Source organism: Molossus molossus, unplaced genomic scaffold (genome assembly GCF_014108415.1).
Source record: "Molossus molossus isolate mMolMol1 unplaced genomic scaffold, mMolMol1.p scaffold_m16_p_19, whole genome shotgun sequence".
Classification (NCBI taxonomy): Eukaryota; Metazoa; Chordata; class Mammalia; order Chiroptera; family Molossidae; genus Molossus; species Molossus molossus.
In genome coordinates, this window is record NW_023425354.1 from 25,824,591 (window position 1) to 25,841,469 (window position 16,879).

At 56.4% G+C, this 16,879-nt stretch overlaps 1 protein-coding gene across 3 annotated transcripts; it reads left to right on the top strand.

Moving 5' to 3' along the window:
* The first annotated feature begins 308 nt into the window (after positions 1–308).
* SAMD14 (sterile alpha motif domain containing 14) lies at positions 309–16,254 on the top strand. 3 transcript variants are annotated; one of them, XM_036270008.1, is made up of 10 exons: positions 309–599; positions 4,301–4,355; positions 10,726–10,892; positions 11,366–11,654; positions 12,959–13,046; positions 13,138–13,212; positions 13,318–13,477; positions 14,751–14,870; positions 14,954–15,109; positions 15,890–16,254. In XM_036270008.1, the coding sequence occupies exons 2-10, from the start codon at positions 4,313–4,315 to the stop codon at positions 16,043–16,045; spliced, it is 1,254 nt and encodes a 417-aa protein (XP_036125901.1). In that variant the 5' UTR covers positions 309–599; positions 4,301–4,312; the 3' UTR covers positions 16,046–16,254. The 3 variants fall into 3 exon arrangements, with proteins under 3 accessions (XP_036125901.1, XP_036125902.1, XP_036125903.1); XM_036270009.1 differs by lacking the exon at positions 309–599 and adding an exon at positions 3,091–3,130; XM_036270010.1 differs by lacking the exon at positions 309–599 and adding an exon at positions 8,649–8,749 and having other exon boundaries at positions 4,299–4,355.
* The last annotated feature ends 625 nt before the right edge of the window (positions 16,255–16,879 follow it).

Here is a 16,879-nt window from a genome sequence, read left to right on the forward strand (position 1 = left end):
CTCCGCCCCTCCCCCCACCCCTCCTCCTGCTCTTTGTCTCCCGGGCGCCCGGCCTCCCCGCCACGCGCCCCCCGCGTCGCCCCTTCCGGGGGACCCCCGAGAACCCCGGCCGACGCGACGAGACGCTCATCGGCCTTCCAGGCGAGAGGCCCGCGTCCGGCGGGGCCTGGCGGGCGGGGCGGAGAGGTGGTGCGCGCTCTCTTTCACACTCACACACTCTCTCTCCCTCTCTCTCTCCCTCTCTCACACACTCTCTCTCTCTCCTCTCCCCCCTCTTCCCCTCCCTCCCCCCGCTCTCCCTCTCACGCACACGCACGGAGCATCCTCCCATCAGGTTTCCTGGTCCAGCCCCGCCCGCGCCTCTGCTTGCTGCAACCGTCTCCAGCTCTCCCACACGCCCCCCACCCCTTCCCTCCGGCTCCAGGACCCTCCTCGCCGACCCCCGCCCCACTCCTGGGATGGAGCGGACCGAGCCAGCCCGGAGCCCCCCGCGGCCGGGGTGACGGCCCCCGCCCCTCTCCCGCCCGGCCCCCGCCCGGAGCACCATGGGCCCAAGGGGTTCCTTAGGCGCCGGACACTGAAGATGACTGATGCTGGAGGTGAGGGGCCGGGACCCCGAGGACCCGAAGGTGGACGGGGAAGCGGAGCCGGGCGATCACTCGGGCTCACGGTGGGACCTCGACTGGGGTTGGATGGAGTGAAGCGACGGGGGCCTTTCTTCCCCTATCCCTAAGGGGGCTGCGCGGAGCTAGGGAGCCGGGCTGTCAGGGGAGGGGACGGAGATAGGATTTGCGTCCCTAATCCTCTCCCTCCCTCCTGCCGCCCGGATAAATTAATTTAAAAAACTGGTGTGGGAGGTGGGGGTAGAGGGCTTAACTCTTTCTTGCCCGACGCGAAGTTGGGCAATGGATTGGAAAGAAACTAGGCAAGAGGCTCTAATGTGGGGGGACAGGGGCCCTGGGAGTGCAGTAGGTGCCCTGCCCTCCACCTCCACCCCACCTCCGGCGGCGCTTGGTGGGAGTGGGCGACGCTGGCCGGACGCCCCCCAAGACTGGGCCTATGGGAGAGGGGCTCGGCTTTCTCTAGCTCCACGACTGCCTACCCCTACCCCCAGCCTCCTCTCTGGCCATTCCTTCCCAGCCTCCCCCAGTTGCACTTCTCTCTTGGTCCCTCTCTGCTCTTCCAAGGCCCCTTTCCTGTAGGCTGCCCCGCTGGGGCCACCAGCAGCAGATTCTCCTCTCCTTCTCCCTGGGGCCTCACTCAGGACTGCTGGGGGCCCGCTCCCTGCTTTCCCCAGCCCCTCTGTCGGTCTCACCTCTTTCGTGCTCTTTCTTCTCTCTGTGGATTGACACCCCACCACCACCAACCTGTCTGTCTGTTCCTACTACCCATTCTCTCTCCAAGGCTGTGCCTCTTTTTCTCTCTTTCTCCTCCTGGGTCCCAGGAAGCTCTGAGCTCACCTGTCCCCTTTCTCCCAGAGAAGGGTCAAATGTCATTTGTGCTCCTCTTCTGGGAATTGTAAGGAGTGGCCCAGTAGAGTCAGAGCCCAGACTGTGTGCAGAGGGACAGGTTCATTTCCACCCTGTGGCAGTTACCTGGTTGAATGTGTGTGTGTGTGTGTGTGTGTGCGTGTAGGAGTGTGATGGCTCAGTTGTGGAATAAGGGGTTTGGTGGGAGGGGCATGATCACCTCCTGGATGTCCTGCTTCCCAGAGTAAGGAGGGTCCCCCATACACACCCCCGGGAGTTGGTTGTTGAAGAGAGGGAAAGAAAGCAGTTTGTGCTGAATCAGGATGGATTGGGCGCAGGGGTGAGCTGGATGCCCCAGCCCTCCTCGGAGGGTACCTGAAAGAGGGCCTCTTTCACAAGAAGGTCTCCACCTGAACTGGGACCTTGAAAAGAACACATGGGCCCAGCGGTGTGGCTCAGTGACTGAGCATGGACCCATGAACCAAGAGGTCACCGGTTCGATTCCCAGTCAGGGCACATGCCCAGGTTGTGGGCCCGATCCTCATGGGAGGCATGCAGGAGGTGGCCAATCGATATTCTCTCATAGATGTTTCTATCTCTCCCTCTCCCTTCCTCTCTCTCTAAAGTCAATAAAGGAAAAAAAAAAATTAAAAAAGAACACATGGGATCTCCATGTCAGGTAGTCTAAGAGAGGAAATACCACAGCTGCCCTCAGAGAGCCTCCATTCTTCTTTTTTTTTTAAGTTTACTTTTTAAATTCTCACCCAAGGATATGTGTTTTTTATTGATTGATTGATGAGAGAGAGAGAGAGAGAGAGAGAGAGAGAGAAACATCAATTCGTTGCCTTTGGGACCCACCTGATCAGGGACGCAATTTGGGTATGTGCCTTAATCGGGAATTGAACCCATGACCTTTTGGTACACAGGATGATGCTCCAGTCAATTGAGCCACACTGGCCAGGGCTCCATTCTTATCTTCAGAGAGTACCTAGTCTGGCGAGGAGTACTGCTCCCGCTCCTCAGCGAGCTCCCATTCTGATGTAGGGGAGATATGACCCAGTTAGGGAATTGATGAAGTATGAAAAATTCCTCACTTCCCAGTGGTTGGAGAAGAGTGGATTTAGAAATTATGAAGACAAATGGGAGGAGGGAGGGCTTTCTAGGATAGCTTTCTGAAGGAGGTGGCAACTGTGTCCTGGTCAGATGAAGCTTTGTGATTGAATGAGGAAATTTGGTTTATTCTTAGGGGCAGCTTCCCTTCCCATCAGCCCTTCCTGACATGAAGAGAGGTCCTAAAACGTCTTTGCCACTAGCACCTAGAGTTCAAGAATGGCAGGAGGGTTCTTAGAGGGCCCATGTTTCTAGCCCCTTCTGATACCTCATTTCCTGTTTTCAGCCCCAAGCATCTATAGAGCCTGCTTCTCCCAGTTCTAGCCAATATAGACCAGCTCCCTTCCCTCCACCTTTCTCCTCTCAGTGTCCTTTCCTCATGAGCACCCTCCCAGGAGAAGGCTGAGGGGCAGGAGACCGGGATCAATGTTGAGTTCTGCCCATTAGCTCCTGCATCTGTGAAATGGGGATACTAGGAATCCCAAGCCCAGCTAGCTCTCCGTGAGATAATGTCTCTGTAATAACAGGACAGTTGGAAAAGACCCCAGCAGGTATGTGACCTAGCTTTCTTATACCTATGTATGGTCTAGCCCAGTTCCCTGCCCTTCTCATGCAAACCTGCGTGGTAGAAGTAACTGGAGACTGTGTCCCGGCCATGCAGTGGGCCCCTGCTCCTGAGCATCCTTGCTTTCCCCTCATCCAGTATTCCCCTGCCCCTCTGACAGCCAAGCCTTGCCTTGGCTGCTGCAATCCTATACCTGCTAGGAAGCCTACCCCGAACTGTTTCAACTGCACATATCCTGCTCCCCACCTGCCCTCCTTTTTGCTTTCCACCAAAAACACAAAACCAACCCCTGACCCAGCCACACGCCTTCCCAGAACATACTTGACGCATCATAGAGATTTGGCTGTCCGCTGTTGTGCTGTGAGTGCTCCGCATACCCTCCGGCATCTGTGAGTCTGTCTAGAACTGTGAGTTTGTCAAGAACAGTGGCTCTGCTGCTGATGGCACCAGCTTCCTGAACAGCTCGTGTTCAGGAAGGCAGGTGGTGAACGCACCAGTGATGGGGGCAGGGGACGCAGGACTGAGTGATGGATGGGAAGTTGAGTGGGTGGCTGGTATGAACTGATAGATGCAAAGATGGATGGATGGATAGATGGATGAATGTGCAAGGAAATGGATGGACAAGTAGGGAGAGAGGTAGATGGATGGATGGAAGAACCTGAGTTCTGGTCCTGATAATGCCATTAACTTGTTATTATATGATCTTAGGCCATTCTCCTCTGTTTCTTTATTTGTAAAATGAGAAGATTAAATTTAATAATCTCCAAGATTTCTCCCAGATTTTCTGTTGGACAGTTTATGATTATCAAGCGTTTTGGGGGGGAAGGCTAATGATGGAAAGGCCCAAGAGAGTGAAGGGGGAAAGTTCAGTGACCTAGAGGGAGGCACACAGCAAATCAGCTGGGACCATGACCACAGGACTCAGCCTGTGTCTACACCCTGGACTGCTTCTGCCCCTGCCTTCCACTTCTGCCTCCTGCCCTACCCACCACAATCTGGGCTATAGCTTCTCTTCCAGGGGCCAGAGGAAGAGTTTTGAGGGAAGGCGAGGGGCCAGAGGCCAGGAGCAGAGCCATTGGCAGCTCCTTGGCCTCCACCAACCTGAACCTCTTACCCACGGTCTTTTTCTCTCTCTCTCCCTCATCGTCCTCCCCAGCTCTCTTGAGTCATGGCTTCTTCAAAGCTCCGAGAACCTGCTGATGAGGTTTTTGGTAAGTTCTGTTTGGCTCTATCACTAGCCAAGGCCATCTGGCACTTGGGGTTGGGGGAAGCAGGAGTCCCTTGGGGACTTTAGTGTGTGTGGATGTGTGTGTGTTGTGATCTCACAGCCTGATTCTTTGTCATTGCTATCTGAGTGGACATGACAGTGACAACAACAGCAATATTAATAAGAATCCCCATTTATTAAGTGTTTGTCTCATGCCAGCTGCTAGGCTAGCACCCCCGTCTCACATGCACTGTTGCATTGAATGCTCACAATAATGCTAAGACGTGTGTCCATTTTACAGACAAGGAATCTAGGGCACAGGGTGCTGAAGTGACTTGCTTTAAAAGATCACGTGGCAGGTTAGTGACAGAGCTGGGACTCCTGACTGCCTAACTCCCTGCTCTCAGTCACTGTGCTGTGTACCTGTGTCCCCCAACACAGGTGACACACATTACTTTTAAGTTTCCTAAAGAAGGGACCTCACCGGCCAGTGTGGCTTAGTGGATTGAGCTACCTCCCAGGGACTGAGAGGTCCCAGTTCAATTCCTGATCTGGGCACATGCTCAGGTTGTGGGCTCGATTCCCAGTAGGGGGCATGCAGGAGGCAGCCGATTGATGTTTCTCTATCTCATTCCCTTCCTCTCTCTAAAAAAAATGAATAAAAACATTTTAAAAGATAAAAAAAGAAGGGACTTCACTCTGCATGGGTGTGCACAGAAATCAAATGCCTACACATTCAGCCCCAGCACACACTGGGGTGTGGGCACACACCTGCCCGCACAGTCTTTCTATTGTGTGGCCTGGAGAAATGACCAGGCAGGGCAGGGTTCCCAGCATACAATGGGGTGGAAAGGCTGCTTCCCAGCTGGATTTGGTGGAGGAGTCAGTGAGCAGAGGGACATGGAGGAGAGGTGGAGATAGAAAGAGGCACCTGAAGCCTGTAACGTGTGTGTATCTTTTAGAACTCACATTTCTGTGCATGACCTTGAGGGGCTCCTGCCTGTGGAAGGCCACAGGCCCCCCAGCTTCTCCTCCTCTGCCTTCTCCTCATCTCTCCCTTCCTTCCCCTTTCCTCCTCCCCATGCCCTGCTCACCTCATTCTCCCCTGCCACCACCACATGCCCTGGCAGTGCCAGGAACTGCTGCCTCCCTTCTCCTGGGGAATGCCTGCCGAATGGAGGGTTTGCCTCCGGGACTCCCCCAGCCTTGAACTGCCACTGGGCCTCAGACTCTGAGCTCCCCCTTTCTGAGGGGTTTCCTTCTCCACTCCCCCTCTCCCACCCCAACCCTTCCTGTTTTCTTTCTCCCAGACCTGCTGAGGTAGCGGCCAGCCCTGCCTGCTTCCTGATGCGAGAGGCAATTAAATATTCAAGACTTCCCACTGCCCTGGGCCAGAGTAACTCCCAGCAGGGAAGGGGGAGGGAGGGATCTAGAGGGAAGGATGGAAATGGGTGAGGGGGGCCTGGCAGAGCCAGGGACTGGTGGAGAGACTAGCCCCACTTTGCTCCCCAGATCCTCCAAGGTAAGATGACCATGGCCCCGACATGGCCCAGAGTCAGGAGCAAAGGCCCCTTCCCCCTGGCCCTCGTTCTCCCCATGCGTACGCATGTATGTGTGTGTAACACAGACATGTACAGACAATAAATATACTATGGTGGGACATCAAAACTAGAGATATGCACTCCATCATGTAATTCAGGGTGGCTGGGCATCAGCTGAGTTCTAGCACCCCCAGAGTGACAAGAGCTCTGGCCTGGCAGCCAGGGGACCTGGAGGCTCTGACCTCTGCACCCTGGGCCAAACCTATCCTCTCCCAGCCTTGGTTCCTCCCCCTGTAAATGAGGGTTTGGACTCAGAGGTCACTCCCATCCAGGACTCAGAAGAGATAGAGTGAGCTTGGTAGTTACACACTAGCGTCTGGACCCAGGAACAGGCACGTGACCCCTGCCTGGGGACTCGTGGGGTCTCTCCATCAGAGGGTTGTGGGGAGGTTTAAATGAGCTAGCACAGTGAAGCACTCAGATTGGTGCCCAGCACAGCGAGGACTCGGTGTTAGCTATTACTATTCAGGCCACGCCTGGAGATTGTCAGGGGACAGGAGCCTCTCCCCCAGCTCAGCCAGGAGTGAAGCAGGGGACCAGAGCAGTGGGGTCAGACCTGGAGTCCAAGATAGCGGTCCTGGGACAGAACCCTCCCTCTCCGAGCCACCACCCGCTGTCCACCCTCTCCTTTCAGCCAGGCCAGTGTCCTCTCTGCAGGCTGCACTGGCCCCTGCTGGTCCTCAGACACTCCAAGCCCAGGACCACACCATCCCTCCTATTCTTTCTACAGCCTTGGCTCTTCATTGTCACCCTCACCTCAGCCTGGCTGCCTCACCTAAAGCAGCAGCTCTCCCGTCACTCTGTCTTCTTCATTCCTTTGACAGATGCTAGGGCTCCTGACTTGTGCCAGGCTCTGTTCTGGCCCTGGGGAGACAGCACCTACAAGCCAGAGTCACTGCCGCCCAGAGCTTGGGTGCCAGCGCAGGGGCAAGCAGAGGGGCCAATGATAAAGCACACGTGACCCAATGAGGAAAAGAGTAGATGGCGAGGGTGCTGTGCAGAGGGTTGGAAAGTGGGAGGTGGGCGTGTGCTTGTCGGTGGCCATCATCAGCACTTGCGCAGAACTGGGGTCCATCTCCGCCCTGCCCCGCTCTGCACCGGTCCATGGAAGGGTGTCTTTGCTTCAATTTGTCAAACACCTACTGAGCACCTCCCCCCTGCCAGGCCCCTCACCGGGCTCTCAGGGTACACGGTGGACAGTCAAGGATGTCACCCTCTGCTGTGTACACTGTCAAGGGACACTCACTCCCAACCAGATCATAGTGGCAAGCCTGAAGAGGTGTGGCTGTCCAGAATGGGGGCAGGTGACATGTTGGAGTTGAGGGTCAAACAAAGGGTGGAGAGTGATGGAGCAGAGACAGCAGCAGGAACACAGGATGGAGGTGGAGACGGTGGGGGGCGGGGATCCAGGTGGCAGTGTAAGCGGTTTCTCACTGTTCCCACTACCAGCACCAGCAGCTAGTGCCTCTGAGCCCTTACCAAGTCACAGGCATTGTGGCGAAGCATTTTCTATGGATTATCTTATTTAATGCTCACAACAACCCTATAAGGAAGGTACTGCTATTATGCTCCCCATTTTACAGTCGAGGAAGCTGTTAGCTAAATGTCAGTAACTTGTTCAGGACCACCCAGCCAGCACGTGGCAGAACTGGATTCAGCCCAGGCCATCTGGCTCCGGGCTTCCGCTCTTGACCAGGTGTGCATGTAAGAGCATCCTGTGCAGAGGAGGGGAGGGGAGCAACACAGGAGAGGGCGGGCTGGGCCCCCAGGACCGAACTGAGGGGCATGGACTTTATGTTGGGATGACTAGTCCCACCCCTCACCCCTGACCCTCTGCCCGAGGTTTCAAAGGCAGAAGAGTATGAAACACAGTCAGAAATGTGTTTTAGGAAATTTCTTTAGCTTGTGGAAAGTGGGTGGGGAGGCAGAACAGAGCCTGGCACACATTAGGGACAGGGAACTAAGAATGGACGGATGCTGAGGTCACGCTCTGGGACAGTGGGGGTGGGGATGGGGTAGTGGAGGGGGAGGTGGGAGGTGGGCATCTGGTGAAGGCTTGAGCCAAGGCAATTCAGTCCTGTTGGAGAGAAGAGGCCAGGTCCCAGGGATGTGAGCAGGCAAATCTGTTCTTCCATTAAAGTATTTACTAGCCACTGTATACCAGCCACCACTCTATGCCTGTGTTAGGGCAATGAGCAAAATGGAAACATCTGTCCTCGTGGAGCTGACATTCTAAAGGGTGGAGAGAGACAACAGACTAAATAAGTAAAATATAGTGTGTGCTAAGGCATAATGCCTGCTATAGGAAAAAGTAGGTGTGGAGGTTCTGGGGTTATTGTAAACTGGGTGGTCAGGGAAGTCCTCGGTGAAAGTATTCAAGCCAAGACCCGAAGGAGGTGAGGGAAGAACCGTGCAGAAATCTAGAGCCCGCAGGACCGGAGGAGGAGAAGCGAAGGCCCTGAAGTGCAGGCTGGGCTTGCAGGAGGACGAGCCAGGAGGCCAGGGCGGCTGGAGTGGAGGGAGGGAGAGGGAGAGGAGCAGGAGCTCAGAGAGGTAGCATCGACCACCTCTCATGAGGAGGGCAGCCCAGACTGTCTGGAAGGCCACTGGGAGACTTTGGTTCTTACTCTGTGTGAGATGGATGTCACTGGAGGGTTCTGAGCAGCGGAGTGACACAGGCTGACATGTTTTATCAGGATCACTCTGGAGGCTGTGTTGAAAATAGACTGTAAATGGGAAAAGGAGGAGGAGGGAATACCAGCTGGGAGGCAAGAGGCGATGGTGACCTGGACAGGCTGTGAGTTCTCTTTCATCTCCCTGCCCCTGCCTCCCCTCCTCTCTCCCCCTCTCCCCTCTCCTCCCTCCTCTCTTCTCCCCTACTCCTCTGCGCACTCTCTCTCTCCTTTCTCCCCATATGCATACATGTATGTGAGTGTGCGTACACAGACACATACAACACTATTGTACTGGGGGGAATCAAAAGGGGAGAACAGCACTGTGCTCTCCATCATACACGTGTACTCACCACTCAACCAGCGCCAGCTCATGGAGTAGTCTTGTTCCATCTCTATCCCTTTGCACGCTCCACTCCTCTTCCCCTGGATGATTCTGAACCTAATCCAAAACATCTTGTCATTCCACCATAAATATTTCAGTATGTCTAGATATGTGTCAGAAGTCGAGCTAACAGGAACCGTGGAAGGATTGGTCTGTAGGGTGGGAGGGAGAAGGGAGGCAGGGATGGCTCCAGGGCCTTGGTCCGAGCAGCTGGAAGGATGGAGCTGCCATTTGCTGAGCTGGGCAGACTGGGAGGAGCAGTTGGGGTGGGGAGTCCAGTTTTGACAGGCACATTGAAGATGCCCGTTGGACATCCAAATGGAGATGCCATGTAGGCTGCTGGACACATGAGTGACCAACTGGGTCTAGGGCTGAGGAGGCAGCTTGGGGCTGTCTGAATGGGGTGACTGGGTAGAGGATGAGGCCTTTCACTGAGCCAGGGAACAGAGGAGAAGCCAGTGTGAGGCAAGGTGGGGGGTTTGTTTTGACGGGTTGAGTTTGAGGTGCCTGGTGCCTTGACATGACAAGTTCCCTGGCAGGTACTGAGGTGCCTAGACTTGGATTTCGGGGATGGGTCGGGGCTGGAAATAGACATAGGTGGTAGTTAAGGCAGGAGAGCCACTGGGGTGTCTGTATATAAGAGAAGAGGAGCAGGCAACACAGAATGGGCATGGGTGATGGGATGAGGGTCCCTGAGGTCATTGGGGGTGGAGTCGGGGAGAAAGGTCTTAATCCATCCTGAACTCTCAGAAGAACCCAGTGCCAAGGTCAGGGACTGAGAGACACTGCAGAGTGAGGCTTCATTCTCAGGTGGAGCAAGTGGAAAATGAAACTAGGAGCAGTAGGGTTTGTGCGTGATCCACTGGGTTTGCCAACTCTTCCTCCACATCCTCATCCAGGACCTAGCCCTGGGCCACAGACCCCAGGACCCGAGACACAGGCTTCAGGGGACTGGGTTTTCCTCCCTGCTGCTGCCACTGGCTTGTGGGAGGGAGATTAGGGGGAACAGGGATCCCTCTGCTCCCAAGAGCCCTCTAGATGCTCAATAGTGCTGTCTCTGACTGTGACCCTGAGCATGACACAGCAAGCCAGCGTCCCCAGCAGGGCCAGTCTCTGGAGCTAGACTAGCCAGGCTCAAACCCCTGACCATTGCTAGCTGATGGCTTCTGTCAAGAGACTTAACCTCTCTGAGCCTCAGCTTGCTCAGCTCTAAAATGTGCATAATAACTGTCCCTAGCCTGGCGCACAGTAGGCACTTCTTCAGTGATAGCCATGGTTACTGCAACCTCTCCAGCCTCATCCCCCAGCCCTTCCCTCCATAAACCTATACCCTCCAATTGCCCTGGAGTTGCCCCCATGTCCTGCTTCCCTACTTCCCAGCATTGCATATACCAGTCTTGCCAACCTCCTCTCTCCTAAACTGCCACCCAGACCTTAAGACCCAGCTTTGGCGTGTCCTCCTCTGAGCCATCCAAACAGGGCGGTCCTGTCCCCCTTTGTGCCAGTGAGCAGTTCCACCACACGGCTGTATCTACGTGCTGACATGTCTGGTTCCCCTAGAGACTGTGAGAGACCCTTTCCCATCTCATCTGCACTCCCAGGGCCTGGCACTTGGAAGCATTCACTGAATGTCTGGGGTGTGAGTGCCACTTGAGTGGGCCTCTGGACTTGCTGTCCTCATGGGTCTGGTCTCTGCCCCCTTCACCCGGTTTGCAGACCTAGACTTGGCTGTGCCAGAGACCGTCAGACTGGACAGCAGTTTACACAAAGCCCGGGCCCAGCTGCTGGCCAAGGGCCGTAGACATCGGCCTTCCCGCTCCAGGCTTCGGGACAGTGCCAGCTCTGCAGAGGATGGCGAAGGCTCCGATGGGCCCGGAGGCAAGGTTGGGGCAACCCACCCAATCACACATACCCCACCCACCCTTCTGGTCCGGAATAGTCCCTCCAAACCCTCTTCCAGGGAACAGCCCCCCCCCCCCCTTAATAATGCTCACAAACTTGAGCTGCCTTCACTTCTGGCTCATTTCATCCTTTCAAGGAAGAGATTATCATCCCCATCTTACAGATCAGAAAACTGAGGCTCAGAGGTTCTGTAACAAAGTCACACAGTAATGGAAGGAGGTGGGATTCGACCCCAGCCTATGTGACTGAAAGCCCCTGTTTCCAACCTCTCATTCACTGCCCATCCACCCCTCTGCCCCGCATGGGGAAACCCTCCCTCCAGGCCCCCGAAAGACCCAGGAGTCCGGGCTCCACGCCTCAGAGGCTCCCGTGCAGTGTACAGGGTGAACCTGGCTCCCAGCCCCTCCGGGAAGCGGGGAGGAGGGATGGCGGTGAGCGGCTGCCCCTCCCGCAGGTGACCGACGGCTGCGGGAGCCCCCTGCACCGGCTGCGCTCGCCTTTGCACTCGGGCCCGGGATCTCCGGCCGTGGGCTCGTTCTGCCTGGAGCCTCCGGGACTGCGGCGCAGCCTAGATGAGGACGAGCCGCCACCCTCGCCGCTCACCCGCTACCGGCCCCTGCACAACGCCGCTTCGCACGAGGGCCTGGCCGCCGCCTCCTGCTCGCCACCGCGCTCCGCGCCCTCGTCCGACAGCTCGCCCAGCTTTGTGCGCCGCCACCTGCGCGCAGAGCCTCACAGCGAAGGTGAGCGCGGCCGGTGCGGCTCCCCCTGCTGGTGCGCGCGGGGACCGCAGCGGCACCGAAGTGTAGTGGGACAGGGTGCTTTGGAGCGACCAGAGGTGGGGTGGGGGTGGGGGGGCGGGGTTAACACCAAGCTTCATTCATTCATCCACTGGGCGCCTACGATGTGCCAGACACCGCTGGGCACTAGGCACACAAGCGAACAAATAGATGAAGTTCCCATCCTCCTGGGGCCCGTAGTTTTGAGGACAAACAATAACATGATTCCTTATAGTTTGGGGAGGAAGCAATCAAATCATCCCTTAATTAAATGTACGGTTGTAAGCTGTAGTAAGTGCCATGTGAGAAACGTGTATGGTGGTGAGAGAGCATTTATAAGAGTGACAGGACCCAGTTGGGAGCATCCTGGGAGGGCTTCTCTGAGGAAGTGACATGTACGAGATTGGAAGGCTGGTTAGAAGTTGGCCAAGATAGCCCTGGCCAGTTTGGCTCAGCGGTTAGAGCATCGGCCTGTGGTCCGGAGAGACCCGGGTTCGGTTCCCGCTAAGGGCACGTACTTCGGTTGCAGTTTGTCCCTGGCCCTGGTTGGTCGTGCGGGTGGCAGCCACTCGATGTGTCCCTTCACGTCTATGTTTCTCTCTCTCTCCCTTCCTCTCTCTCCCTCCCACTCTATCTGTACAAAAAATGGAAAAATATCCTCGGGTGAGGATAAAAAAAAAAAAAAAGAAGTTGGCCAAGATAAAACTAACACTAAATAGTAGTGGTCCACCCCCAAAAAATAGATGTGGCCCTTTCCTTTTCAGAGTGGTTTACAGTTTGCATAAGGTTTTCATAAACATCCCATTAGGTCCCATGAAACAGGCAGGTGTTATTTTTATTTTTTTATCCTCACCCGAGGACATTTTTGCATTTATCTTCAGATAGAGCGGGAGGGAGAGAGGGAGGAAGAGAGAGAAAGAGACATATGGAGTGGTTGCCACCCACACAACCCCAACGGGGGCCGGGGACAAACTGCAACAAGGTACATGCCCTTAGCGGGAATCGAACCCAGGATCTCTGGTCCATGGGTTGACGCTCTAACCACTGAGAAAACCAGCCAGGGCTCGGCAGGTGTTATTATCCCCATACTTGAGATGAAGGAAGCTCAGAGAGTTGAAGTGACTTGTCCTAGATCACACAGCTAGTGAAGGGCACCAGAGCCGGTTAGCATGATTCTATGTCAAGAGAACTTCTACCACCTCACACTGGCAGCTGAAGGAGGCAGACAGGCCACCACACAGGTTGTTTCCTTCCCTCTTCCCCAAAAGATGACAGTCGGGATGCCAGCCCACCTGAGCCCGCCAGCCCCACCATCGGCCTGGATAAGAAGACTCGCAGGAAGTTCCTGGACCTGGGGTGAGTGGAGGAGGGGCCAGAACCAAAGGCTTGGATCTGTTGGGGTGCAGGATAGCACAGTGGGCAGCACTCTCCCCTTTCCTCCCCATAGGGTCACCTTACGCCGAGCATCTACTAACAAGAGCCGGAAGGATAAGGGCAGCAACCGTCTGTCCATGGGCAGCAGGTGAGAGGTACCCACTGTGCCTCAGCCACAGCTTCTGCCCATAATTCCCTGTGGGCCTGGCCCTTCCCTTGGTGCCCACACCCATGCAGGGTGCTCTCTCCACAGGGAGTCGGTGGAGGGGTCCAGCCGGTCAGGAGGCTCCCCGTTCCTGCCCTTTTCCTGGTTCACAGACAGTGGCAAGGGCTCGGCATCCTCTGGCAGCACCACCTCCCCTGCCTGCTCCCCTAAACATGAGAGTTTCAGCCCTAAGAAGTCAGCTTCTCAGGTAAGTCCATGGTCTTCTTGTCCCCATACTGGCCCTCGGGCTCAGATAACATGAGGGCATACTCAATTCTGATGCGGGCTGGGATCCAGGCATTCCTAGAGTTCATTTGTCCTCCATAGAGTCATTCAGTGGTTCATTCATTCCTCCATCTCTGAGTTTGTGCATTTACTTGTCCTCTCATTTATATTCCGAGTAGTTAATGTGTTGATTCATTTATTGCCTCACCTATTCAACACACATCACTGAACACTATGATTCCCCTAGCACATACCCAGCCTGAGGTCTTCTCTGCCCCCACTAACTTTCTGCCTGGGACAGTTCTAGCCCCACGTCCTGTCTTAGGAGCTGGGGGACCTGCATGGTGGGGTAAGGTTTGGGGGATACAGAGGTGAATAGGACCTCAACAGAGCTAGTGCTCATGAAGCTCACTACCCCGTGGGAGAAGTGAAGCCAAGTAACAGAAGCAACAGAGAGTGTCTGCTTATGTTGTTCACATAGCATTCTACAGTTTACAAAGTTCCAAAGGCATGTTTGTGCTTTACGCTCACAAAGGCTCACTGAGTGGGGAAGGCAGGTATGCCCACCCCCATTGTACAGGCGACCAGATGAGGCCAAGAGAGGAGACTTGCCGACAGACGTGCATGGGTTGAGCCGCCAGGCTCATGACCCCCTGCCCAGTGCCTGTTCTATGGTTCTGTTCCGTACGTGCAGCTGGGGCAGAGATCAGAAAGCTAGGAATTCAGGGAGAAGGGGTCCCTTCTCACCTGAGACTTCCTTCTTTCCTCCTTCCCAGCATGCCCTCCCTTTCCTCCTCCCCTTGTGCTGGTCCCTGGGGGTACCACCGTGAACAGACACAGCCCAGACCCTCATAGGGTTCACAGTCTAGCGAGGACAAGGACCTCTAATCAAGGCACCGGAGGCCATGGTGGGGAAGCAGAAAGCGGGCACCTGATGCAGTCTAGGAGAATCCTGGCTGACTGCCTGTAGGAATCAGCACCTAGTCTGAGGCCTTCATTCCTGCTCCCTAGTCTGCCTGGCCCAGTTCTAGCCCCACGTCCTCCCAGAGGCCTCAGGTCCTGACGCCTCACATGAGTCACCATGTCCTGGGTGCCTGCACAGCTCCTGGCTGTGCATAGGGTGCACTGAGCAACTGCTGGTGCCTACTCCAGGACTTCATCTCCATCTAGCTGGGGGTGGGTGGGCTGGGGGGACTCCCCTGGGATGGGGGCAAACTTTCTCGAGAACTCAGTGGCATGCACTCCCTCCTGTCTAGGAATCTACCTTGAGTGATGACTCCACACCCCCCAGCAGCAGCCCCAAGATCCCAAGTGGTCCCCGGCAGGAGGCCAAGTGTTCCTACCCCTACCACACGCTGTCCCAGTCTTCAGATGAGGTGAGCTAGCCCTGGCCTCTGACTGCGGGGTGCGCAGGCCACAGGCCACATCTCCCCCTCACTGTCCTTGGTCTCCACCCCAGTTCCTGGATGAACCTCTCCCCACTATCCACCACTGGACGAGTCAGCAGGTGGGCCAGTGGCTGCACAGCCTCAACCTGGAGCAGTACGCCGCCGAGTTTGCCGCGCGGCAGGTGGACGGGCCGCAGCTGCTGCAGCTGGATGGGAGCAAACTCAAGGTGGGTCAGAGTGCAAGGCCCCGACCCAGCCGGAGCCCGAGACCCCCGTCAAGGGTTGGGATCCCCTCTTCCTGACCTTGTCACTCCCTCTGAGGCCACTGCCCTAACCTCTGACCTCTAGGCCAGGTCCTTGGCCTAATCCTTGTGCTGTAGCATGAGTCCTCAGTCTGACTTGAAACTCAAACCCAGTTCTTCCGTTTGACCTTCAAGCTCCAGGCCTTGACCTCTAGGACTTCTTATCACCTGACTCTTGACTCTGATGAGCCTCCTGGTAGTGTGGGAAGCAGTCCTCTCCCCTGATCACCTTGTCTGATTCTCAGTCTTGGAGATCAGGAGGGACCTCTGATTTCTGTGCTGGGAGGTTTCTGGCCGGTTTCCACCCTCTGCTGAGATGCTTGGGGAAGGGGTGGAGAGGAGAGCCCCTCAGGAAGTCTCTGGAGTGGCAGGGGCCTCTCCAACTGACCAGCTGTGTGACCTTGGGCATCAGGGTCATGCCCAAGCTGAAACCCCGAGTGGAGGAGTTGGAGCAGGGATTATGGCAAGTGGAGGACCGCAGGGTGGTGGTGGTGGTTGTAAAGGGCCTGGTACCCTCCACCCTTACCTCTCCCAACTACTCCCCTTCCCAATTCTTTCCCTGAGGGTTCTGATCCACTGGCAAGTCTGGGAGGTGGAGGCTGGACTTCAGAGAGGACAGATGGAGCTCCAGAGAGGGTACACCTGAGCACAAAGAACCCGGGGTGGTTCTGGGCCCTTCCCCTCACCCTCGGATTCCTCCCCCAGAGCCTGGGGCTCAGCAGCTCGCATGACCGGGCACTGGTGAAGCGGAAGGTGAAGGAGCTGGCAGCAGCTGCTGAGAAGGAGCGCAAGGCCCAGGAGAAGGCTGCCCGGCAGCGGGAGAAGCTCCGGCGCAGGGAGCAGGAGGCCAAGAAGAGCTAGAAGAGAGTGAGGCAGGCATGGCACCCAGGCACGGGCAGCCGCCGGGTTCGGCGGGCACAGGCCTCCCCAGGGGAGTGGAGCCTGGGCGCCAGGCTTGGGCTGGCCTGGCCCCGCGCTCTCGGAGGGTACATGCCCTCTCACCTTGTCACTCTGTCTGGACCAAGATCCCCCAGAAAGGGAGACCCCAGGGAGAGGGCCCAGTAATAAATGGATTTCAAGGACTCATTTGGCACAGAGTTCCTGGGGGAGGTGGCAGATTATGGGAAGAGGGCAGAGAGGCCAGGGCTGAAGCCAGTCTGGGAGCCCAGAAGCACCTGGGTTAGTCTGACCCTCTGTCCTCAGGCCACAGTGGGGCTGGGGCTGGCAGTGAGCTAGCATGCCCGCTGCCGCCTTCCAGAGGCCCTGCCGCGGGGCCGGAGAGGTGGCTGAGCATCTCGGCAGGGGTAGGTGGATGGAGTTGTTCCTCTCCAGCTCTCCAAGGTGGCTGCGTGTGGGGAGAGCTCTGTTCTGTTCCCAGGGAGGCTGGTGGGCACTGCAGCAAGCTGCACTCAGGGTAGACTCCCGGTCTGCCTCCTCAACAGGAGAGCAGAGGAGGCAGCATCTCACGTGGTCTTTGCAGGACCCCAAGAGAAGGGAGGGTGAAACCCTCATCCTTCTTTTCCCCTTCAGTGTCCTGTGGTCCCAATGACAAGATGACATCCCTGCAGTTCTGCTCCCCCTGGGGCCCAGGCAGGCCTGCACCTTGGCCCGCTCCCTGATAGGCCTGCTTCTCCTGTTGCCTTCCGAGGGCACTGAGCCCTCCCTGGGGACAGAACAAACTTAGGAGCTGGCAGA

Coding starts and splice junctions, on each gene's coding strand:
- SAMD14 (XM_036270008.1), top strand. CDS start 4,313: ATGGCTTCTTCAAAGCTCCGAGAACCTGCTGATGAGGTTTTTG. Junction 13,047..13,137: donor AGGAAGTTCCTGGACCTGGG/GTGAGTGGAGGA, acceptor TCCTCCCCATAG/GGTCACCTTACGCCGAGCAT. Junction 13,478..14,750: donor CTAAGAAGTCAGCTTCTCAG/GTAAGTCCATGG, acceptor CCTCCTGTCTAG/GAATCTACCTTGAGTGATGA.